This window comes from Phoca vitulina, unplaced genomic scaffold, assembly GCF_004348235.1.
Source record: "Phoca vitulina isolate PV1807 unplaced genomic scaffold, GSC_HSeal_1.0 scaffold45, whole genome shotgun sequence".
NCBI classification, from domain to species: Eukaryota; Metazoa; Chordata; class Mammalia; order Carnivora; family Phocidae; genus Phoca; species Phoca vitulina.
In genome coordinates, this window is record NW_022589748.1 from 10459875 (window position 1) to 10484078 (window position 24204).

General features: G+C 55.1%; 1 protein-coding gene across 2 annotated transcripts; it reads left to right on the forward strand.

Moving 5' to 3' along the window:
* Positions 1-17: 17 nt before the first annotated feature.
* On the forward strand, positions 18-23899 carry MVP (major vault protein). Of its 2 annotated transcripts, XM_032430832.1 has the most exons (15): positions 18-470; positions 6628-6779; positions 6968-7163; positions 13144-13267; positions 13374-13505; positions 14322-14416; positions 14702-14938; positions 17112-17393; positions 18427-18671; positions 18993-19190; positions 20085-20471; positions 21274-21390; positions 21556-21682; positions 22816-23004; positions 23639-23899. In XM_032430832.1, the coding sequence occupies exons 2-15, from the start codon at positions 6655-6657 to the stop codon at positions 23855-23857; spliced, it is 2673 nt and encodes an 890-aa protein (XP_032286723.1). In that variant the 5' UTR covers positions 18-470; positions 6628-6654; the 3' UTR covers positions 23858-23899. The 2 variants fall into 2 exon arrangements, with proteins under 2 accessions (XP_032286723.1, XP_032286724.1); XM_032430833.1 differs by lacking the exons at positions 13144-13267; positions 13374-13505; positions 14322-14416.
* Positions 23900-24204: the final 305 nt, after the last annotated feature.

Consider the following 24204-nt stretch of genomic DNA (forward strand, 5'->3'; position numbering starts at 1 on the left):
CGGGATCTACGGGATTGATCGCAGACACCCAGATGGGGAAATTGAAATGAAAGCCACATGGGGCAGAGGCGAGCTCAGTCTGCACCTGCCCTCCCCCGTCCCAGGCCCTCTGACCCTTCCCAGGCTCATTCCCGCGCTGCCCGCCCGGCTCTGAGGCGGGAGCTTCCTGAGGGCTAAAGGAGCTGCAGTGCGTTCAGCTGCCGGAGAAGCCGCCCAGAGGAGAAACACCGAGAACCAGCTGCGAGGGCCCTTTAAATGGCCAAGCCCCACCCCTGAGCCTGCCCTGCCGGGAAGTGATCCCTGGGGCCTGGCCACGGAGTTTCCCATCCGAGGGGTCTCAGACGGCGGGCACTCTTCCAGGTACTTCGTACTGGTTCCAACGCCCCCAAACCCCTGGTGGGGCCTTGTGTCCCTCCAGGCTCTCTGAGCCCCGTCCGGCCTTCTAGCGCTGCTTGCTTCTGCTGGGGCAGGTAAGACCTCTCGGGGCCTGAGGAGGAAGAAGGTGGGTGGAGGTTTACCCTTGGGAGGTTTTACTTTCCTTGTTGGATTTTTTTTCCCCCTGCGTTTTGAAGTAAAGGTAGGTCAACTTGTTACCTTGCCAACACTTCCCGACCCCCCAAAATCTCAGGCCTCTCGACTTCAGGCTCCCACATCAGAAGTGAGGACAGAGGAAACTTGGGTCCATTCAGACTCCATCCTGGGTCCCTGCAGCCGGCCTCTGCTGCTTCCTCCCCCAGGGCTCCTGGCTCTGGCCTGTCCTCTTGAGCTTTTAGAGTATGATTCCTGCCCACCCCCAGATCCTTCATCTCTGCCAAATGTCGAGGCTTTATTATTGCCTCACTTAAGGCTATGCTAACCGTGGCCCTTGCGGACCATGTGGGAAGTGGTTAGCATAGCAATCTTAAGGTAGGCTTGACTTCTAGAAGGCGTGGAGGCTGGTGAGCGAGGTTCTTTTTCTCTTTGGGAGGGTGAAAGGAAGAAATGCAAAACTCCTTTGGGCCCTGACAGCCTGTGATTGTGAAGATATTAGGGCTGGCCCTCGGGAATGAAATCTGGAGGGGTGGGGGATGGTGGTTGAGGCAGATGTCCCTGTGCCCTGAGTGGACACTGGGTTGTGAGGAGAAAGCCGGCTGTTACACGGAGTGCCAGCCGGAGTGCTCCCTGGGAGCTCCTGCCTGTTTCCGCCCTTGGCACACAGGGCACCCGCCTGACCCGGGGTGAAGCTTTCCGGGTGGGGCCGGAGCTGATAGAGTGGATGGCCCAGGGACCGCCTGAGGGTTCCAGGGTAACTCAGGCCTCCTCGTGGGATGGAGGCTGCCCCCCCCCCCAAAAAAACCCCTCCCCTTGCAGAAAGTGCTCACCTGTGAAATGCCTATCTCCTAGAGAATACTCAGCCCCACCCGGGTCAGAAGTCCTTGTTCTGTGTTTAGAATCTTACCTTCCTGCCTGAGAAGCCAGGCTACTTCCTGGTTTGGGAGCTCTGCAGACAGGGTAATGGGCGGATTTCTGACCCTGTCCTTTGATCGTTGTGTGATCCTGAGTGAAGTTCCTTAACTTCTAGGATTAGATGAATCAATTAAGGGCACTTAACACAACACCTGGCACAGTTTATGTCCTTAATAAGTGGGAGCTGTTATTTGGGGGCTCTTGCCAAAGATACACGTTCTGGAGTCTCTCCCCCAGAAACTGGCGCAGCGGGTCTGGGCAAGGCCTTGGAATCAGCGTGCACAGGAGCAACACTCCCAGCTGGGTCCTATGATGGAGCGAGTTTAGAAAACGTTGATCTCGATCAGGGGTTCTGAAGCCTGGTTCCTGGGTCACTTCTCAACTAGGCAATCTTCGCCTTCAATGATGAGCATTAATTGGCAGCATCCAGGAGGTAGGATGAAGATAGGACAAGCAGCATTCCAAGCTGCCAGAACTGTTCTGTCCCCATTGAAGCCACCAAGCTGCTCCTCCTCCCACAAGGTAGTTGGACTGGAGCTCAGCGAAGGAAGGAGCTGCTTCCTCTTTCATAGGAAGAAAAGTTCCTAAAGCTTTGCTCTTAAACGTGATTGCTGAGACAAAGTCTCAAAAATGTCCATTCTAGTCCCCTAAAGCTGGAAATAATTTCCCTAAACTAAGCCAGTGTATAAACAGCTTCTGTGCAGTCCCTGAGTAATGGGACTCTTGCATTCTCCAAACAAAGTGTAGAATGTTTACAATCAGGGAAACTGCAAAGATGAGCCCCTGTTTATGCTGAGCATCATGTACATTGTCCTAAACCTGAGCTTGATAGAGGTGATGGTGGCAGGCTGAGTCACAGGCCTCCCTGCACCTTCCAGCCTGCTCGGGGCAGGGGGCTTGTGTTGGCGAGGGGGCAGGAGGAGAATAACCAAATGCCCTGCCCCTGAGGAGCAGTCTCATCTGAGCTCCTCTTTATTCTCCCTCCTCCCAGCCACCCTTTGAGCTCCCCTGCACTAGAGACATCCTGTGGCGGCTAATCTCTTCAAGCCCAGGAAATAGTCACTCTTCTTTCCACTTCTAAGTCTAGGAGACTCCGGCTCAGAGCTAGCAAGTGGCCCAAGATCATGACAGAGCTCATCCTTGCTGGGTATTAGTCAGTGGGAGAGCTTTTTAAATATAGCAATGCTCCGGGCGCCTGGGTGGCTCAGTCTGTCGAGCATCCCACTCTTTTTTAAAAAGATAGTTTATTTTAGAGCGAGAGAGCCTGTGGGCATGGCGGGGGAGGGAAAGGAGTAGGGGCAGAGTCTGGGGAGAGAGAACCCCAAGCAGACTCCACACTGAGCACTGAGCCCGACGCATTGCCCCATCTCATGACCCTGAGATCGTGACCGGAGCTGAAATCAAGAGTCGGCTGCTTAACCGACAGAGCCACCCAGGCGCCCCTAGCATCCGACTCATGATCTCCGCTTAGGTCGTGATCTTAGGGTCATGAGTTCAAGCCCTGTGTTGGGCCCCATGCTGGGCATAGAGCCTACTGGCAGGGGGGCAGGGGGGGAGGCAATGCTTCACCCCACCTCACACCCCTGATGTCAGAATCCCCAGAGATCAGTGGTTTTCAAAGACCTCCAGGTGATTCTCAAGTACAGCCAGGACTGAGAGTGGATGCTTGAGGCCAGAGCTGCTAGTACTCTAATGTGCACCCAAATCGCTAGGGCTCTAGTTAAAATGCTGGCCAATTCAAAAGCCCTTGAGTGAGGCCCAAGAAGCCCCCTCACTAACAAGCTTCAGATGAGGCCGACAGCGCTCTCCTCAGACCAGCACACAGTAAGAAATAAGAAAGCTGGTCCCTGGGGCACCTGCTTTTGGAGTCACTGTTCCAGGCGCTCGCATGAGGTTGACCCTGAAGATAATCTGACCGGTAGTGACCAAAGAAACTCATGAAGTTTTGCTGTGGTGTTAGGAACCGCCTCTTAACTCGAGGATGGACCCTACTTCTGCCTATAGCTTGTTTCGTTCTCTGCCCTGCCACCCATTACTTTCCTCTTTTCTTCGTGGGTGTGGTACAGTGTCCAAGACTTTGGGCAAGAGTTGACTGGCTCTTGCAGGTGTCTCATGACCCTTGAGGGAAGTGTGATCAGGCAAAGCTGGGCATGTGCCAGGAAAGCAGACAAGGGGGCAGATCCTGGAAGCAGGCACCGAAGGGAGGCCTGGGTGGATTTGGAGTATGGGGGCCAAACCCAGGTGCTGGGCAGGAACTTCCAAAGGTCAACACAATCCTTGACCGTTGTTTTTGGAGGGTGCTGATATATTGGGAAGAAAATGTTCTGACTGTACACGTCATCTGGTAAACCACAAAAGTCTAAATCTGGGACTTGTCATAAACATGTTACCTGAGTCGGGTGGTTTCCCTGGTTCCCAGGAGAGGCCTCATCTCAAGTCTCCCTTCTGCAGGTGACAAAAGGAAAAGAGCAAAGTCTGTTCTTGGGTGAAGAGCAGGTGGTCTAGGTGGAAGGCACAGCCGTAGGGCATGGTGGGTTAAGACAGTGCCCTGGTACTGAAACAAGGCCTTGGCTTTGGAACAAGGCAGAAGCCCAGGCAGATCAGCTGGAAGGCAGACTCAGCTGACTTGCTGGGCTGGGCGAGGCTCTCAGCCCCGCTGACTGGACCCAGCTGGGGTGACAGATGGTGGAGAGGCCTCAGCCGTAGGGAGTGGGGCATTGTCCAAAAAGGAGTCATTGGACGCTGTTCCTCGGGCCTGCTTCCCAGCCCTGCATGGCCTTCTAGAGTTCAGATCTTCCCTGGGGGGCCTCATGGAGCCCTGTCCACCCCTCCGTTTATAGCCCTAGCCCTTCCTCTCCCCCATCTGGCTTCCTGGCCAGGCTTCCACCCTGCAGAGAACTTGGCAGAGGAGTAGCTTGAAAAGGCTTCACTTGGCTGTCAGATGCCCCTTCTTTGCTATTCTTTTAGCCCCACAGCTGGGGTGACAGGAGACCTGCCACCTTTCTGACCAGTCAACAAGGGGGGCGGTAGTTAAGGCCAGGTGGCATAGGGAGCCTCTGGTGCTAGGCCACATCCCCCTGATCAAGGGAGCTGAGCTTCAGCCTCTTCCTGCCTCAGCAGTAAGCCACATAGTGCTTCCGGAGAGCCGGGCTTTGTTCCAACCACTTTATGATGACCTCAGTCCTCATAACTTGGGTAGATGCCCTCTCCGTTCTCAGTTTATAGGCCTGGGAAACGGGTATAGGGAGGGCAACGGACTTGTCTGAGGTTACCCATCCAGTAAAGGATCCCGGGGGCTCTTCAGGGGCTTCATCGGGGAGCAACTTTGGAAGCACGGCTGGGAGGGCTTGGGAGGTAGACAGGAAGGAACAGGAAGGTCCAGGTTAGAGTGGGGACGAGAACGGAACATTACCTGAACACAACAGAAGGGGGAGCTCTGACGTTAGAAAAGCTACTCCTACAAATTAAGGGAAATTAACCTCACATAAAAAGGAGCCACAGAAAAGTATCAAGGTCAAATCCCATACAAAGTTGCAAGAGAGAGCAGAACATTCCTTTGATGTCCAAAAGCGGACCGGGAAAAGAGGTCAAAACTGCACTCTTTCAAAATGAGGTAAGACATTAAGGCGGGAAATCAGAATGGTAAGCATGGGCAGTCTGGCTGACTCCGGGCCCCTGACCACTGTCCCATGCTGCCCCGGGAGAAGGACGGGACCAGCCATTCCATCGGGATTCTCATCCCAATGGTACCACTAATTTGCTGGGTGGCTCTGAATGATTCAGAGTCCCTATCTGGGACTCCACCACTTTGAGCTACACTTTGTAATCTGGGGGTCAACCAGCTTTATTTGGCTACCTTCATCAAAATGTAATATTCCTCAGTTACACTAGTCACATTTCAAGTATTCAGTAGCTACACGTGGCCAGCCCAAAGAGCACAGGTTTAGAAGATGTCCATCATTAGAGTTCTCTTGGATGATGCTGAGGTGGAAGGTTTGAAGCAGGTGATGTGAGTGCAGCGGCCCAGGTGTAGGACAGCAGGGACAACAGGTGCGGACTGTGGTAAGCAGGGAGGCCTGTGTCCCATCCAAGGGGAGCAGCTGAGACTTGGCTCTATCCAGTTCTGCTAGGCGGGAGCAGAGGGTGTGGCTCCTCATTCTTCAAGAGAAGCAGCAATCAGGAGTCTGAAAACTCATAATTACTAAACAAAAAAAGAAATTTTACAGATTGTGTAAATGAAGTAAAACTCTTGGGCCTTGCCTCGGTTCTGTAATTTTGTGACTTCCGCCTATTTCTCCTGTGGCAAGCCACTCCCTCCCCGCTTCCCCTTTTCTCACTCAGGTTGGAGGTTGGATGAATGGTTGAGTAGGGGAGGTGTCCCTCCTTTCTGGTGGTGGCTTCAAAAATGTCTGACCGAAGTCTCAGAGGACAAGGCTTTGAGTCCCCTAGCAAACTTGGTTCCCCTTGTGTGACTCCAAGGGATAGGTTGTCCAAAGTCCAAGGCATGCTGGAGGCAGGGATGGGGTTTAGGTGTGACCTCCTTGAACAGGCCAAGCATGGATCAGAACCACCCAGGATTCAGAAGCAGGTAGGATGGGGGTGGGTGGGATATGTACTCATTTATTCCCTTTCCCTTCCCACCTACCACCCCGACTCACAACTGCGGGAAACCAAAAGTGGCAAGAGACCAGAGAGAACTGGGGAGGAAAGGACTAGAATGATTTGGTGTTTCTAATCCAGCTGATTCTTTGGAGTCCCAGTTCTGCAGGGGATCCCTCCCTTGAGAGGTGGCCCATGTCTGAACAGTTCATCCCAGATCACTTAAAGCGTGCGTGTGTGTGTGCGCGCGTGTGTGCGTGCATGCAGGGGGAGGTGCAAAGATTGTGCAAATGTTCTTGGGCTGTGGGCTAACATTTCAGTACAGCTGGGGCCTCAGGATCCCCTCAAATAAAGGAGCCTGCGTCCTCGGAGCCAGTTCTCGGGAGGGTCTGGATGGGCTGCGTTGCCCTGAGTGGGGAGGAGAAAGGCAGAGGCCGGCGCGGGACGGTACAGGGCGAAATGACGTGAAGTGGAGGAGGAAGGGCCCCTTCCCTCATCCCCAGTCGGGCCTCAGGCTCGTGCCTGCCTTTGCCAGGCCCCCTGTGCTCATCTTGTTGTATCCGCTCCCCACCTGTCTGTCAGCCTGCTGCCTTGGCCTCAGGAGTCACCATGGCAACCGAAGAGTCCATCATCCGCATCCCCCCGTATCACTACATCCACGTGCTGGACCAGAACAGCAACGTGTCCCGCGTGGAGGTCGGGCCAAAGACTTACATCCGGCAGGACAATGAGAGGTGGGTGCTGGGACTGGGCCGTGGGGTGCCTGTTCGTCTGGCTGGCTCGATCGTCCATCTCCTTCCTGCCCCAGGCGGAGCTGGCCCTGGCGTGGGTGATGGGGAGCTTTCTCTCCTGTTCACCGTCCCCCTCAGAAGTGGGAACAGCGGCCCCCTGGGTCCTCACACTGCTTCTCACCTTCCAACAGGGTCCTGTTTGCCCCCTCGCGCATGGTGACTATCCCTCCACGCCATTACTGCACGGTGGCCAACCCCGTGTCCCGGGACCCCCAGGGCTCCGTGCTGTTCGATGTCACAGGGCAAGTCCGGCTCCGCCACGCTGACCTAGAGATCCGGCTGACCCAGGACCCCTTCCCGCTGTACCCGGGGGAGGTGCTGGAAAAGGTACTTGGCTTGCTTCCTCCATGACCGTTCGTCCTTGTCCCCTGGGCTCTGCACTGCCTTCCGGAGGGAAACCAAGTGGGGTTGTGGGAGGGGGCGGGGGCGACATCTGCTGGATCTCACCAAGGACAGAGTTCTTGCTTCCTCCACCTGCCTCTCACCACCCCCTCTTCCTCCTCACATGCCCACAGCAGACCTGCCCCTCCTTTGAGAGCTGTCAGCCGTCTCCCCACCTGACCTTCCAGAGCCTGCTAGAAGCTCCTGACCGGTCTGGTGCTAAATGACTTTGCCAAGAGTGAGCATTCCGTTCGCTCAGACGGTGCCAGACACTGGTGGGCAGTGCCCACGGTGGTGGACGAGACGAGGCCCGGGCTCTGACACCGGTGACTGCCCCTCGGGAAGGGATCAAGGCCTGCGCTGCTGGCCGGGCCCTTGTCCGCGTTGCCCTCAGGCCCTGGGCCCGGGCAAGTGGGCATCTGCCTTTATGTCCTTAACTCTTCTGCCTTTACCTCCTCACCAGTTTATACTGGTTTACTCTGGGCGCCTCCACTAACCAGTGCTTCTTGTTCCCGGAAGCCTCGAGGCACCGCCCAGGGAGCTCTGAGACCGTCCTGCCCACTTAGTGGCAGCCACTTGGGGAGAGAAGTGTGTGTGTGTGTGTGTGTGTGTGAGATAGAAAGTGCTGACGAGTAATTAGAATGTTAACCCTTGAGGAATCTGAGTGAGGAGCCTCCGGGAATTCTTTGTACTATTCTTGCAACTTCTGTGTAAGTCTGAAACTGTCAAAAGCTAAAAAATCTCCATACCCAGGTCCTCCCTCAGATCAGCTCAGCTCAGTCCCCCTCTGGGTGGGGAGCAGTGTGTGCGTGGGGGGGGGTGGTCATCAGCACTAGTGTCTCAAGCTCCCTGGGATCCCCAGCCCACCGCTGCTCATTCTCTCACACCCCACATCCTCCAGGCCGAAGGGCAGGGCCTCTCCCTCCTCAGAGCCCAATGCCATGGAGACATTCCCTTTCCACCCACCATTCTACTGTTGCCCCTCTCTGCCCACATGGCTTCTTTCCAGGTCTTCACTGAGGTGACCCCTGGCGCTGTCCTCCCTCCTCCCCTTTTGACTCCTGGGAGCCTCACTAATGTCCTTGCAATGACCCTGTCAATGACTTGGCTTTCTTGACCTCAACTCTGACCCTTGCCTCTTCCATTCTGCTTCAGCCCCTCCCAGTGCCCTGTCCACTGAGGACTTGGTTATACTCCCACCTAGCCCACCTTGGAAATTCAACCCCAACCTCCTCACCTTCAGCCTCCCTTTCCTGGGCCTCCTGGGTCCTCATGGCCCCTCAGGGCTTTTCCTTCTGTCTTCTGTCCCGTCCCTCAGATTCTTCTCTTCCTGGTCTCTTTCCTACTCCAACTGGAGCTTGTCATTTTAACGGTCTCTTGTGTGCAGGACCCGTGGCAAAGCCCGGTCCTGGCTCGGTGTGACCCCCACCTATCCTTTCTGTTCTCAAACTCAGGAGGGGTTTCCTGGCCTTGGGGACAGATCCACCAAGACGACAGGATTACAAGTAGCTGATGGGTTAAGCGGTTCATTCCAACCCAAGCCCTGTTCAGTGGTTCTCTTCCTTCCTAACCACTTTCTCTCTACTTCTCTCTGCATGCCTCTAAATATTTATAATTTTCCGCTCTCTTCCTATTTTTTTAAGATTTTATTTATTTATTTGAGAGCGAGCATCCATGAGCAGGGGAGGAGGAGAGGGAGAAGCAGACTCCCCGCTAAGCAGGGAGCCCTACTAGGACAAGGTGGCGGCTCGAGCCCAGGACTCCAGGATCATAACCTGAGCTGAAGGCAGACACTTAACCAACTGAGCCACCCAGGCACCCTCTTCCTATTTTCTATCCTCACTGGAACAAATTTGTTGTATACTTAGAAGTCAAGGCCATCTGGTAGGCCCTGGGTCTGTGTCCCCTTCCCTTACTTGATATCTGTGCTTTTCTCCTCTCTACCTGCTGGAGCCTCCATCTATTGGGCCCGGGAACCTGGCTCATCATTCTGTATCTCTCTTTTTATTTAAATTTTAATTCCAATGTAATTAACATACAGTATTACATTATATAGTGACTCAACAACTCTATGCATGACTCAGTGCTCATCACAGTAAGTGCACGGTCAATCCCCTTTACCTAATTCCCCCCCCACACCTCCACTCTGGTGACCATCAGTTTGTTCTCTATAGTTAAGAGTCTCTTTCTTGGTTTGTCTTTTTTTTTTTCCTCTATCAGTTTCTTAAATTCCACATATAAGTGTCATAGGGTATTTGTCTTTCTGACTTATTTTGCTTAGCATTATACTCTCTAGATCCATCCACATCATTGCAAATGGCAAGATTTCATTCTTTTTTATGGCTGAGTAATATTCCATTGTATATATGTACCCCACCTTCTTTATCCATTCCTTTATTGATGGACACTTGGGCTGCCTCCATAATTTGGCTGTTATAAATACTGCTGCAATAAACATTGGGGTGCACATATCCTTTTGAATGAGTGTTTTCATATTCTTTGGGTAAATACCCAGTAGTGTGATTACTGGATCGTAGGGCAGTTCTATTTTCAATTTTTTGAGGACCCTCCATACTGTTCTCCAGAGTGGCTGCACCAGTTTGCATTCCCACCAACAGTGCACGAGAGTTCCTTTTTCTCCACCTCTTCGCCAACACTTATTGTTTCTTGTGTTTTTGATTTTAGCCATTCTGACAGGTGTGAAGTGATATCTCATTGTCGTTTTGATTTGTATTTCCCTGATGTTGAGGGATGTTGAGCATCTTTTCATGTGTCTTTTGGCCATCTGGATGTCTTTGGAGAAATGTCTGTTCATGTCTTCTGCCCATTTTTAATTGGATTACTTTTTGGTGTTGAGTTGTATAAACTCTTTATGTATTTTGGATGTTGGATATGTCATTTGCAAACATCTTCTCCCCTTCTGTAGGTTGTGTTTTAGTTGTGTTGGTTGTTTTCTTCGCTGTGCAGAGGCTTTTTATTTTGATGTAGTCCCAATAGGTTAGTTTTGCTTTTTTCTCTTGTCTTAGGAGACCTATCTAGAAAAATGTTGCTACAGCCAATGTGAGAGATAATACTGTCTGTGCTCTCTTCTAGGGTTGTTATGGTTTCAGGTCTCACATTTAGTTCCTTAATCCATTTTTGAGTTAATTTTTGTGTAAGAAAGTGGCGCAGTTTCATTCTTTTGCATGTAGCTGTCCAGTTTTCCCAACACCATCTGTTGAAGACTTTTTCCCATTGCATGTTCTTGCCTCCTTTGTCGAAGATTAATTGACCATATAATTATGGCTTTATTTCTGGGCTCTCTATTCTGTGTCATTGATCTACATATCTATTTTGGTGCCGGTACCATACTGTTCTGATCACTACAGCTCTTACAAGAGCTGGGCTCCATCCCAGGACCCTGAGATCCTGACCTGAGCCAAAGCCAGATGCTTAACTGACTGAGCCACCCAGGCGCCCCTGCCAGTGTAGTTTGAATGAACTTCTGCACGCTGGTGCATAAGTCTTATTTGTCATAATTCCCTATGATGTGTGCAAGCTCAGCCATTCTCCTCTTGAGTATCTTTTAAGGTGTTTCCAATTTATAAGGGAAAACAGTTTTGCCACAAATGTACTTGTCTGTGTGTCCTGGTGCATGCTAAGTTTTGCTGCATTTCAAGAGTAGAAAATATTGGGGGGCCTGGCTGGCTCAGCCAATATGACTTGACTTTGATCTCAAGGTCAGGAGTTCAAGCCCTTCAGTGGGCATGGAGCCTACTTAAAATAAAAAAAAAAGAAACTTTTTATCTATTTGACAGAGCACAAGCAGTGGGGAAGGCAGAGGGAGAGGGAAAAGCAGGCTCTCCGCTGAGCAAGGAGCCCGATGCGGGGCTCGATCCCAGGACCCCAGGATCATGACCTGAGCTAAAGGCAGATGCTTAACGACTGAGCCACCCAGGTGCCCCAAAAGTAGAAACTCTTAAGAATTGTTGGATCCCAGGATATGCACCCTAAATCTAAAAGTATGAACCTTTATGAGTGGCCCTGTAAATTCGATTTCTAGCTATGTACTGCTTTTTCTTTCCTTTCTTACGTACTCTTTGATAACCCCTTATACTTGATGTCCTCTGTCCCATTTCCTCATAAGCCCCTGCATCTGGCCCCCACCCCCACCTCCACTGAGCTCGCTTCGGCAAAGCCCCAAGGCCTCCTAACTGCAGCCCCTGTGGACATTCTGTGTCTCGTGGGCCTTCTTAGCCACAACCACTGTCGACTTGCCCTCTTATTAAAACTTGTCTTTTTTTCTCCCACCTCGCCCCTGCTAAAACTTGTCTTCCTGTTTCACTCTGTGGATGTCTCTTTCCATCTTCTTAGGTGTCTCACCCTCTTCCCCCGTCCCCTCTGCCTTCAGATTCTGTCCTGAACCTCCTACATGCACTTCCATGCTCTCGTGGCCTTAAGCGCTCTGTCGAGGTTGGAACCACCCAGCCCAGTACCGTCACTGGGAGCTGCCGAGCCCCTAGCTGCCTGTAGAAGGCCCTCTCCTGGGTGTCCCACAGCCACCGCCTCCTGGACGTGCAAACCTGCTACTTTCCCTTCCCCCCCAGATCTGTTCTTCTCCCACATTCCCAATTGTACATGATATTGCTGGGTGCCCAGTCACCCGAGCTGGAAGCCTGCAGTGATGCAGGGGACAAACTGGAAGGAGACAGAAGTGGCAGGTGGAGACCAATTAGGAAGATCTTTCCATCGTTCAGGTGAGAGATATTGGCGGCTGAGGCGAGGGAAATGGCCGCGATAGAAAAAGGCAGAGGTTGCTTTCGATGGAACAGGTAGGAAGTGACGCTAGAGTAGATGTGGGAGGTGACAAACCCGCTGGCCCACATGTTCCTTCCAGAACGCGCACCATTTCCTCCTCCTCCCGCACCTCTGTATCAGAAGCCAGCTCTTCTTCTGAGCCCCAGCTCAAATGCCACTTCCGGGGGGCCTTTCCTAACTTCCTTTGAGCTTTTGCAGCCTCTCTGCCTCCCCCACCCCCCGCCCCCGCCCGACACTGTCCACGGTCTGCTTGCAGAGAAGGGTCTGTATCTGTCCTGTCACCTGCCGGAACTTGCAATCCACGAAGCTGCGGCAAGCCTGCCCCTGCCACAGCCGGCCGGCTGCTGTGTACGTTGAAGGCGCACAAGGAAGGGCTTGCCTGCCCAGTGAGCCTCCAGCTCTGCCTCCAACCCCGTGTGTGGTCAGCGGGGGGAGTGGAGTTACCTGACCCTATTCCGCCCCGGACCACTAAGAGTGGCAGGCAGGCTTCACCAAGACTGTGGTTCGAGACCTGATCCCGTTCTTACTAGTTGTGGGACCTTGGGCACGTCTCTTAGCCTCTGTGAGGCTCTCTTTGCTTGCTTTCCTGCCTCCCTCAGACCAAAGACCAAGTGAAGTCCTACTCATAGAAACATTTCTACAGACTTCTGAAAGGTTTGGGTACTTGTTGCCAGGCGCCCCTTCCCGATGAAGGGAGACGTGATGGCTGCAGTCCAACGGCTGTCTTGTGACCATGAAGCAACCCTGACAACCAGGCCACGTGCCCAGAGCGTGCCTGTTAGAGCTGTTCAGACTTCCCGCTTCTTACACTTCGTAGAGGGCCCTGGTGCACACGAGGCCTTGAGGCGTTTCCCCGCGCAGATTTGTAGCTCAGAACCACTTCTAAGCCCTTCCTCCAGAGCACTGTGAGTCCTTGGCTCATTGGCAGTGCGTCCACTTGCTTTCTCAACGGTCTTCGTTCTTCAGACCAGACGGCTTTGGGACCACCCCTACCTTGTCCATTCCGCTTGGGGGCTTATCTGGGGACATGGGAAGGTTGATGCTGTGGCCTCTGACCTCCAAGGTATCGGGTTTGACTCCTGGGATCACAGTACTCAGTGTCCCACGACCTCCCTTCTTCCCCTGTTAGGACATCACCCCCCTGCAGGTGGTTCTGCCCAACACTGCCCTCCATCTTAAGGCGTTGCTGGATTTTGAGGATAAGAATGGAGACAAGGTGGTGGCAGGAGATGAGTGGCTATTTGAAGGGCCTGGTAAGTTCCTTGCATTGGCCGGAGTCCAGGTCCAAGACTCCCTGCCTTTCCGTTACAGCTTTGACACCTGCCGGCCTTCAACCTCTGCCTCCCCTTCCCTTCCCAGGCACCTATATCCCCCGGAAGGAGGTGGAGGTCTTGGAGATCATTCAGGCCACAGTCATCAAGCAGAACCAGGCCCTGCGGCTGAGGGCCCGCAAGGAGTGCTGGGACCGGGAGGGCAAGGAGAGGGTGACAGGTGGGGTCGATGAGGGGTGCTGATGGGGGTGGGCGGGCCATGCCTTGCCTGCAGGGGTGGGGATGGCCATTAGCAGCCTAAGAGGAAGTGCCTCCCTGGTATCTCTTAGAAGCTTTTGGGGGCCGCCCACGGCTGCTTTCCCCACCCCAGCTTCATGCCAGCTTTACCCTGACCCTGTGATCATGAACATGCTGACATGGCTTTACCGGGGGCGGGGGAGGGGGGCGGGCAGCAGTCGTGTCTGTTTCTAGATCAACAACGCAGGTGGTCGTATACAACTAGCAATCGTATTTGGCCCATGTGATTTTATCAGTCTGTGCCAGGTGCGGTTCAAAATGCTTTACAGATGGGAACTCAGAGTCCCCGAACAACTGTGGAGTCCTACGATTCCCGTTCTCCATACGACCTCACGGAGGCACGGAAGTGAGGTTACTTGCCGGGGGTTAGGACGAGCAAGGGCCAGGCTGTAGCCAGGCACTCGTGCTTCTCCAAGAAAGTAGACCGTATCTCCAACTCTCTTAGAGGCAGTTCTGCCAGTTTCAGGGGAAGGGAAAAAGTTGGTCTTTGGAGCTCAGAGTAGGCGTGGCAGCACCTTGGGCCCTTGGACGGCTTTCCTTACTGTCCTGGGTAGGGGTTGGTTTTCCGCTGGCCTCAGAAAAAAATTAATATATGCACTCCTGTCAGGCCTTGGAGCCTGATGGGTCTGGCATCTCGCCCGCAGAGCTCGGCGGGTGCCCTGTGGTCTAGGCTGCGGGAAGGGGCAGCTGGGAGCAGGCTGGGTGCCCTTTGACCCTCCCCTCTCCACCCTTGGCCCAGGAGAAGAATGGCTGGTCCGCACCGTGGGCGCATATCTCCCGGCAGTGTTTGAGGAGGTTCTGGATTTGGTGGATGCTGTGATCCTCACAGAAAAGGTCTGTGCTCTCGGGGGTGGAGGGACCCTGGAGGAGGCCTCACTCCTAGTGGCAGAGACCATGAAAGTAGAGGAGAAGCAATATTTCTGGGGCCACTAACAGAAAACTGTGGGGGTCAGCTCCCTGAGGAGTCTCCTGGGTCCTCTGAGAGTGTTCAAAAGTCCTCCTGGGCTGGTAGAGACTGATGTCCCGGCCCGGGAGCACTCAGTGGCCAGTGGGGCTCCCAGCTCCCCTGAGGAAATTGGAAGTCAGTTTCCTCAAATGCCCGGACATCTTGTCCCGCAGACGGCCCTGCACCTCCGGGCTCAGCAGAACTTTCGAGACTTGAGAGGCGTGAGCCGCCGCACCGGGGAGGAGTGGCTGGTGACCGTGCAGGACACGGAGGCCCACGTGCCAGATGTCTGTGAGGAGGTGCTAGGGATCGTGCCCATCACCACCTTGGGCCCCCACAACTACTGTGTGATTCTCGACCCGGTCGGACCGGATGGCAAGAACCAGCTGGGGCAAAAGCGTGTGGTCAAGGTAAATACCTCCAGCTCTCGGGGGAGGCTGAATGCCCTGGAGGGGCGTGAGGCCCTGGGACCACTCCCTTCCCTCCTCTCACCCCAGGTACACATTTAGAAGCCTCAAGCTTGTTCTGGTTCCCTCTGGGCCTTTGTACACCTAGTTCTTTTTTTTTTTTTTTATTTACTTGACAGAGAGAGACACAGTGAGAGAGGGAACACAAGCGGGGGAGTGGGAGAGGGAGAAGCAGGCTTCCCGCTGAGCAGGGAGCCCGATGCGGGGCTCGATCCCAGGACCCTGAGACCATGACCTGAGCCGAAGGCAGACGCTTAACGCCTGAGCCACCCAGGCGCCCCTGCACACATAGTTCTATCTTTGGTGACACTGTCCTGTTGATCTCCCTGAGGCCCCCAACCTCAGTTTACACACGGTCTCTTCTGGGAGCACCTCCCGGGCCCCGTCCGTGCCTGCCGTCCTGGAACCTTTGTCCTCATCCTGCACAAAACAAACCTCTTGGTTTACGCTTCTTCCCACCCCTGTCTCACCCTTCTCTTAACGATGCACTGGCCTGCCGGGGATTGGCACACTTTGCTGTGGAGGACCAGACGGTAGATATTTCCGGCTTCGTGAGCGGTGTGTTTCTCTTAAAACCATTCAACCGTGCCGTTGGAGCGAAAGCCTAGACAGCTTGTACGTGAACGAGTGCCTCTGTGTTCCTGTAACATTTTGCTTCCATCTATCAGCGGATGAATGGCTGACAAATCATGGCCTATCCACACAATGGAGTATCCTTCAGCTATAAAAAGAAACGAACGCGCACTGATGCTCGTGTACTAATGATCAGCATGTACTAACACCTGCTGCGTGTTAGTAAGTAGGGACAGGCAGACAAGCAGAACAAATATTGTGCTAAGCGAAAGAGGCCACGCATAAAGGACCACATATTGCATAATTCCATTTATATAAAATGTCCCAGATGGGTAAATCCATAGCGATAGGATATAGATTAGTGGTTACAGCGAGTAGGGATGGACGGACATTAGCTGCTGTTGAGTACAGGGTTTTTCAGGGTAAGGAAAATGCCCTGAGGTTGGATCATAGTGATGACTGGACAACTCTGTGGATATCCCAAAACAACTGACCTATATACCTTATTTATTTACTTATTTTTAAGATTTTATTTTTAAGTAACCTCTACACCCAACATGGGGCTCGAACTCAACCCCAAGATCGAGAGTTGCATGCTCCACTGACTGAACCAGCCTGGCACCTCTGAAATGTATACTTTATTTTTTTTTAAAGATTTTATTTATTTGTCAGAGAGAGAGAGCACAAGCAGGGGGAGCAGCAGGCAGAGGGAGAAGCAGGCTCCCAGCTGAGCAAGGAGCCCGATGTGGAACTCGATCCCAGGACCCCGGGATCATGACCTGAGCCGAAGGCAGATGCTTAACTGACTGAGCCACCCAGGCTTCCATACTTTAATTTTTAACTTCTTTTTTTAAAGATTTTATTTATTTGAGAGAGAGAGAGAGAGAGTGCACGTGCAATTGAGAGAGAGAAAGCATGAGCGGTGGGGGGGAGGGGCAGAGGGAGAGGGACAAGCAGACTCCCCTCTGAGCAGGGAGCCCGATGTGGGACTTGATCCCGGAGCCTAAGGCAGACGCTTAACCGACTGAGCCACCCAGATAGCCCTGAATCGTATACTTTATTTTTTTCCCTTTTTTAAAATTTAAATTCAATTAATACATAATGTATTACTGGTTTCAGAGGTAGAGGTCAGTGATTTGAATTGTATACTTTAAGTGAACAAATTTTATGGCATATAGATTATATCTCAAACATCTAGTTAAAAAAAGCCAGATTTGGCCCAACGACGGAGTCTGCCAATGCCCAGACTACACCATCCCAAGAAAACAAGGCCTGGGAGAAACAGAACAACAGAAGGTTCCTTCTTAGTCGTTGAGCCCGTGAGGGTCCCGGTCATGACCGTGTACAGACTTCATCAAGGGCAGGCTCGACCAGATGAGGTCTGTAGGCATTTGTAGAGAGCCTCCTGGTCCAGACGACGCCTCACTGCATTACAGTGGGAATGTGGGCTCCTGTTCTCAACACAAGCCTGTGGCCATGGGAGATGCCATCAGGGGCACGACCCTGGGTGGCGACCGCTCCTAACCCCATGTCTCTCCACCAGGGCGAGAAGTCCTTTTTCCTGCAGCCTGGAGAGCGACTGGAACGAGGCATCCAGGATGTGTACGTGCTGTCAGAGCATCAGGGACTGCTGCTGAGGGCCCTGCAGCCCCTGGAGGAGGGAGAAGAAGGAGAGAAGGTCTCCCGCCAGGCTGGGGACCGCTGGCTCATCCGCGGACCCCTGGAGTACGTGCCCTCTGCCAAGGTGGAGGTGGTGGAGGAGCGCCAGGCCATCCCTCTGGATGAGAACGAGGGCATCTACGTGCAGGATGTCAAGACTGGAAGGGTAATGGCTGAGGGACGGGCACCATCACCGCGGTGTGGCTGTGTGGTGGCTTGCGTGGGGCTGACGGGGAGAGGTGCATGGTGGAGACAGGGGAGGGGACTTCAACAGCCTTGATGGTGGCGTCTGAGCTGGCCGGCTGCTGGTATGAGGGCATTCTGTGGAGTATTTGCCTTCCTTTTGTCTTTCTTTTTAGAACAGGGAGTGGTGGAGGGAGAAGGGGAGAGAGAATCTTAAGCAGGCTCCACCCCCAGGGCAGAGCCCATCATAGGGCTCGATCTCACGACCTGAGATCATGACCTGAGCCAAAATCAAGAGTCAGATGCTTAACCGACTGAGCCACCCAGGCACCCCATTAAGTAGCTCACTTTAAAATTGAGAAACCCCCCAAGGGCAAAGATGAGCCAGGTTTTAGGATGGGGGCCTCTGACCCCAGGATAAAGGTCTGACTGGGGAGTGGCCTAGGAACAGCAAGAATCAACCTCCTCTCCCATGCGCTTAGCCTGGTGGAATCCTTCCTCTTTGCCCCCTCATCTGAAGCCTTGACCTTGGTTTGACCTAGGACCACATCTCTGACCTCTTTCTGTGAGAATCCAACCTAGAAGTAGGGCTTGGAATCCTAGGAAACGTTAGTGGATATTACCTATTTCCTAGGATCGACTGCCTCTGTCCCTAGGATGCCCTCCAAGTTGCCCCAAGAAGGAAAATTCCAGAATAAATAAGATCGAACCCTTAATTAACCATATGCCAGGTTCTCAGCACTAGACACGGGAGAGGTCCTTCATTCCTCAACCCTGGGAGGTAGCTGGCGGCGGGTCCGTTCTGCGGACGTGGACCTAATGCACGGCTGTTTGCCCCAGATGACCAAGCCAGCAGACGGTGCATCTGAGTGCAGCCCCGTTCCAGAGACCGAGCCCAGCGACAGCGCTCTACTGTCCCCACCGCCCCCCCGGGACCAGCTCTGTTTCGGGATGGCTGGCTGGGTCCTTCTCCCTTTTACCTTCCCAGGTGACATCCCCCCTCATCCTCTCTCAAGGTACGTGCTGTGATTGGAAGCACCTACATGCTGACCCAGGACGAAGTCCTGTGGGAGAAAGAGCTGCCTCCGGGGGTGGAGGAGTTGCTGAACAAGGGGCAGGACCCTCTGGCAGACAGGGGCGAGAAGGAGACATCCAAGACCCCTCAGCCCACCACTGTCCGGAACAAGACCCGTGTGGTCAGGTACCGGGTCCCTCACAACGCAGCCGTGCAGGTGTATGACTACCGGGAGAAGAAAGCTCGGTGAGTGGCCGGTGTTGGGGGGGGGCGAGGTGGGACAGGTGACTGTCAGGGGGGGTCCCGAGGTGGGACAGGTGACTGTCGGGGGGAGGGGGTCCCGGGGTGGGACAGGTGACTGTCGGGGGGGAGGGGGTGGGACAGGTGACTGTCGGGGGGGAGGGGGTCCCGGGGTGGGACAGGTGACTGTCGGGGGTGAGGCGGGGGGGCGAGAGGCCGGCTCTGGGGGGCGCTGAGCTGGGACGGGCCAGTGGGGGTTGAGGTGGGACAGGTGACTAGGGGAGGTGAGGGGCTCTCCATGCGTCTGACTCCCGGCTCCCTCTGCAGTGTGGTCTTTGGGCCCGAGCTGGTGTCACTGGGTCCTGAAGAGCAGTTCACCGTGTTGTCCCTCTCGGCCGGGAGGCCCAAGCGTCCTCACGCTCGCCGTGCGCTCTGCCTACTGCTCGGGCCTGACTTCTTCACAGATGTCATCACCATCGAAACCGCGGACCATGCCAGGCTGCAGCTGCAGCTCGCCTACAACTGGTGAGGGGTGGGGAGGGACCGCGAGGACGGACGCTGCCTGCCGCCGTGCTGGGCTCGTCGTGGGGGCAGGATGCCTGAATGCCATGGCCAAGGAGGAAAGCCAGTCTGATGCCCAAGGGGGGGGGCAGTGACAGGAAGATGCAGACTCCCCTGCTGGGAGCAGGATTTGGTGGACATGGTTGGAGGAAACCCCCAGCTAAACTCAGCATGTGTCCAGCCAACCACGTAAGGGCAAGCTTCTACAGATGTCGGCCGGACCCGCCCCGTCAGAGTGGGCACGTGTGGCCACATGTCACCGGCCCACGCCCCGGGGCTCGCTGCCTCGGTCCCAGCCCTGCCGTTTGCTAGCTGTGGACCTGGGCAAGCGACTCGGTGCTTTCCTCAGTTTCCCAATCTGTGAAATGAGAACAGCAACCGTCCACCTCCCAGGGCTCCCGGGGCTGTTGAAAGGGCACGGTGAGGGTTATAGCAGTCCCTGCACGTGGTTAGAGCTGGAACGGACGCTAGGCTCCACCTCAGCCACCTTTTGGCCCAGTGACCAGGACCATGACAGAGGCAGATGGGCGCGGACACTTTGGGCGCACGACAGCTAAGAGCAGAGGCCACGGAGCCACGCTGCCTGCCACATATCATGTGACTTTGGGCCTGTCCCTTCACCTCCCTGGGCCTCTATTTCCTCGTCTGTGACAGGGGATAACGCTCATCCCCACCTCCTCGGGTGGCTGAGAGAAGTAAATAGGACCTCACCTGGGTGCACGGCGGGGACTAATTCTCACTCTCTTTTGAGACCCCGGCCAGTCACGGAGGGTGGGCGTCTGAGTCCTTTTCCGAGACAACGGAGTTGCTGTGTCCTGGAGGAAAATGGCTTCCTGTTCTGGGCCTCTCTGCTCGCAGGCACTTCGATGTGAGTGACCGGAAGGACCCTGAAGAGACAGCTAGGCTCTTCTCGGTGCCGGACTTCGTGGGTGACGCCTGCAAGGCTATCGCGTCCCGGGTGCGGGGGGCCGTGGCCTCCGTCACCTTCGATGACTTCCACAAGAACTCCGCCCGCATCATTCGCATGGCTGTCTTTGGCTTTGAGACCCTGGAAACCAAGGGGCTGGACAGCAGGGCCCTGCCCCAGCCCCGGGACCGGGCCATCTTCCCCCAAAACGGACTGGTGGTCAGCAGCGTGGACGTGCAGTCAGTGGAGCCCGTGGACCAGAGGACCCGGGATGCCCTCCAGCGCAGTGTCCAGCTGGCCATCGAGATCACCACCAACTCCCAGGAGGCAGCTGCTAAGTAAGTGAGGCCGGGGCGGGGTGGGGGGGGGGGCATGCTGCCCATGATGCCCACCGTGGGTCAGACCTCTCCACGGTCCCTCCCTCAGCCCACTGCCGGGACCTGGGTGACCTGGCATCCCCCCACGGCCGGCCTGCTCTCTCCCTTAGCAGATAGTGTGGCCCACTTAAAGGACGACCACGTGCCATCCTGCGCCTGTGGCATCTCGCCTTGCTTGTGCTAGAACCCAAACTCGCTTCTGGGGCCTTCCAGGCACCCAGGGGTCCAGCCCTGCCTCCCCCACCTCACCTTCCAGCCTCTCGCCAGGCTCACGTGCTCCGATCCCACCAGCTCCTTTCTGCCCCTCGTTGGCACAGCTGGGTTCCCACCGTAGGGCCGTCTGCCCTGGCCCTTCCCTCTGCCCAGAATGCTCTTCCCCTAGAGCATTCTCCTCCTCTGGCCTCAGCCTGAAGCTCCTTGGAGAGCCCCTTTCTTCCTGCCCCAATTGAAACCGAGCCCTCTCTGCTCAGCCACGCTGTCCCTTCACCCATTCTCGGGGAGCTCGTCACTGTCGGAAATCAACCGCGTTCATTTGATTGTCCTGACTGGAAGGCCAGTTGTGTGAAAGCAGGGGGCTCGGTCACGGCCGCGTCCCCCGCCCGCGCCGAGAGTCGCGTCAGGCTTGCAGCGCGCACACCCTTCTTCCGTTTGCGGGTTGAGTGCCGCCCGCGGGCGCCCAGCAGATGGGTGGGCCCTGCCCTTGGAGTTCCTGTTGGAGATCTGGCCCCACACCAGCATCTTCCCTGTCCCCTGTCCCATCCAGGCACGAGGCTCAGAGACTTGAGCAAGAAGCCCGTGGCCGGCTTGAGAGGCAGAAGATCTTGGACCAGTCCGAAGCTGAGAAAGCTCGCAGGGAGCTCTTGGAGCTGGAGGCTCTGAGGTGGGTTGAGAACCAGAGGAAAAGAGCGCCAGGCCTCGGAAAAACTGCGGGTGGAGGGGGTGGGGCGCACGTGACACGTGCTGCAGCGTTAGCCGGGGGGCTGGGGGGCAGGGGGAGAAAGGCTTTCTCCTGGCTGTCCCCTGACTCTCCCCCTACCCCCCGCAGCACCGCCGTGGAGAGCACGGGGACTGCCAAGGCGGAGGCCGAGTCCCGCGCAGAGGCCCTGCGCATCGAGGGAGAAGGCTCCGTGCTGCAAGCCAAGCTGAAAGCAGAGGCCTTGGCCATTGAGACGGTGAGTCGAGGGGTGATGCCTGTGGGAGCGCGGGGCCTTGGGGTCTGGAAGAGGCCCCATCACTGCAGTCCCTGAGGATGAGTAGGATGCCAGGCATCTGAATGTAAAGCCCTAATTAATTATTTGGAGAAAGTGGGAGTGGGGGGAGGGGGAGAGGGGCAGAGGGAGAGAATGAATCTTTTTTTCTCCACATTTAAAAAAAATTTTATTTAAATTCAATTAATTAACATATAATGTATTATTTCAGGGGTATAGGTCTGTGATTCATCAGTCTTATATAATACCCAGAGCTCACCACAACACATACCCTCCTCAATGTCCATCGCCCAGTTACCCCATCCCTCCACCCTCATCCCCTCCAGCAACCCTCAGTTTGTTCCCCAAGATTAAGAGTGTCTTTTGGTTTGTCTCCCTCTCTGGTTTTGTTTTCATCTTTTCCTCTCTTCCCCTGTGATCCTCTGCCTTGTTTCTTAAATCCCGCATATCAGTGAGATCATGTGATAATTGTCTTTCTCTGATTGACTTATTTCACTTAGCATACTACCCTCTGGTTCCCTTCACGGAGAGAGAGACCCTTAAGCAGGCTCCATGCCCAGCTGGGAGCCCCACACAGGGCTGGATCTCACAACCCGGATAGCATGATCTGAGCTGAAATCAAGAGTCAGATGCTTAACCAACTGAGCCACCCAAGCGCCCCTGTAAAGCCCTACTTAAATACTTTGTGGTTTATAAAGTCCTTTGCCCTGTATCTATTCACTTAATAATCTTCTACCACACCCCCCCCAGGCAGGTATTATGACCTCCATCCTGTGTGTGATATTCGTGCAAATGTTGCCCGGCTCTGTGCTGTTGTATTGTCTTATGCACATGGTCTTATTTAATGTTTGAAATCCCAATAAGGGGGTAACTATTATCTCCGTATGACAGCTGAGGAAACCAAGGCTTAGATTAAGGACTCCCCCAGGTCACTAGCTTAAAAGGTAGCCCTGCCAGGATCCACAGCCAATTGACTAGCAGTGTGCAATTCCAGGCCTTGGGCCTCTGTTCCCTCAGGCCTGCTGGCTAGGGGGACTTGCTGGGCAGTTCCCAGGGGCCACACAAGGGAAAGAATGCTGCGTTTTCCCCTCTTCCAGGAGGCTGAGCTCCAGCGGGTACAGAAAGTGCGAGAGCTAGAACTGGTGTATGCCCGGGCCCAGCTGGAGCTGGAGGTGAGCAAGGCCCAGCAGCTGGCTGAGGTGGAGGTGAAGAAGTTCAAGCAGATGACAGAAGCCCTGGGCCCCAGCACCATCAGGGACCTTGCCGTGGCGGGGCCAGAGATGCAGGTGAGAGTGGGGAGGGAGCAGGGGAGTGTGTGTGTCTCGGGGCCATACTTGGAACCAAGAAGGCAGCACTGGGGGCAGCAGATGTATCTGGAGCGATGTTGGGGGCAGAGGGGCGAGGGGAGGTGGAGATGGGACTGTCCTGTATCCCGTGTCCGGTGTCCTCTGTCGGGCACTGCACTAGCTTCAGCAGGGAGCTGAGCCCCCGGGGCGGACGGTAAGCAGCTGGGCCACCAGTCTGGCCAGTGCTTTGAAGGAAGTGGCTTAGGGTGATGCCGGGTGGCTTAGGGAGAGCTGCTCTGAGGAGGGGCTACTTGAGGTCGATGCGGAGTTGAGAGGAGCTTCCTGGGAGAGGGTCCAAGGGCACAGACACAGAGAACAAAACTCAGTGTGCTTAGGCACAGAAAGGCCCGGATGGCCACAACCCAGGGTGGCACGGTGAGCAGCTGGAGGCAGGACAGGGGCAGCCGGGCCTCCAGGCTCCCCTCGTGCTCCGGGCTTGTTACCCCTGACTCCCCCGGTGAGGACGGCTTGGGTGGCAGCAGCAGTGGCAGATCCATGCGGATGGTGGCCGGGGAGCCGAGAGAAAGGGACAAGGGCCTGACGCCACCTTCTCGCTCCCCTCTTGCTCCTCCAGGTAAAACTGCTCCAGAGCCTGGGCCTGAAATCGACCCTCATCACGGACGGCTCCACTCCCATCAACCTCTTCAACACAGCCTTAGGTCTGCTGGGGCTTGGCTCGGAGGGCCTGCACCCGGCCCAGAAGGCGACCGGCCTGCCGGGCCCCCGGGACAGCTTGCTTCTCCAGCCGGCTGCCGCCCCTCAGGCCCCTGGGGGCAACCGTGTCGTACCTTAGCTCGCTGCTGCACTCATGAATAAAACACTTCTGGGCACTGAAGCAGCCGGGCGTCTGCGTCACCGGGGGGCTTAAGGGATACCCCTGAAATCTCAAGGCAGCTACTAGAGACTGTCCTCTGTCGGCTGGGGAGGAAACTGAGGCAGGGAGAAGCCCTCCCTGAAGTCACGCTGCTAGGAATGTGACCCCACAGTCTTAATGGCCAGACTGTCTTTTGGCGGTCAGCCCTCTCGGACCCCAGGCCGGGAGAGGACACCCAGGGCAGAGAACGGCGCCTGCCTAGCTGCCCCCCCCCCCCCCATAGTTCCTGCCCAGGCAGCGTCTCTCCTCGCTGCCACGTCCTCCAG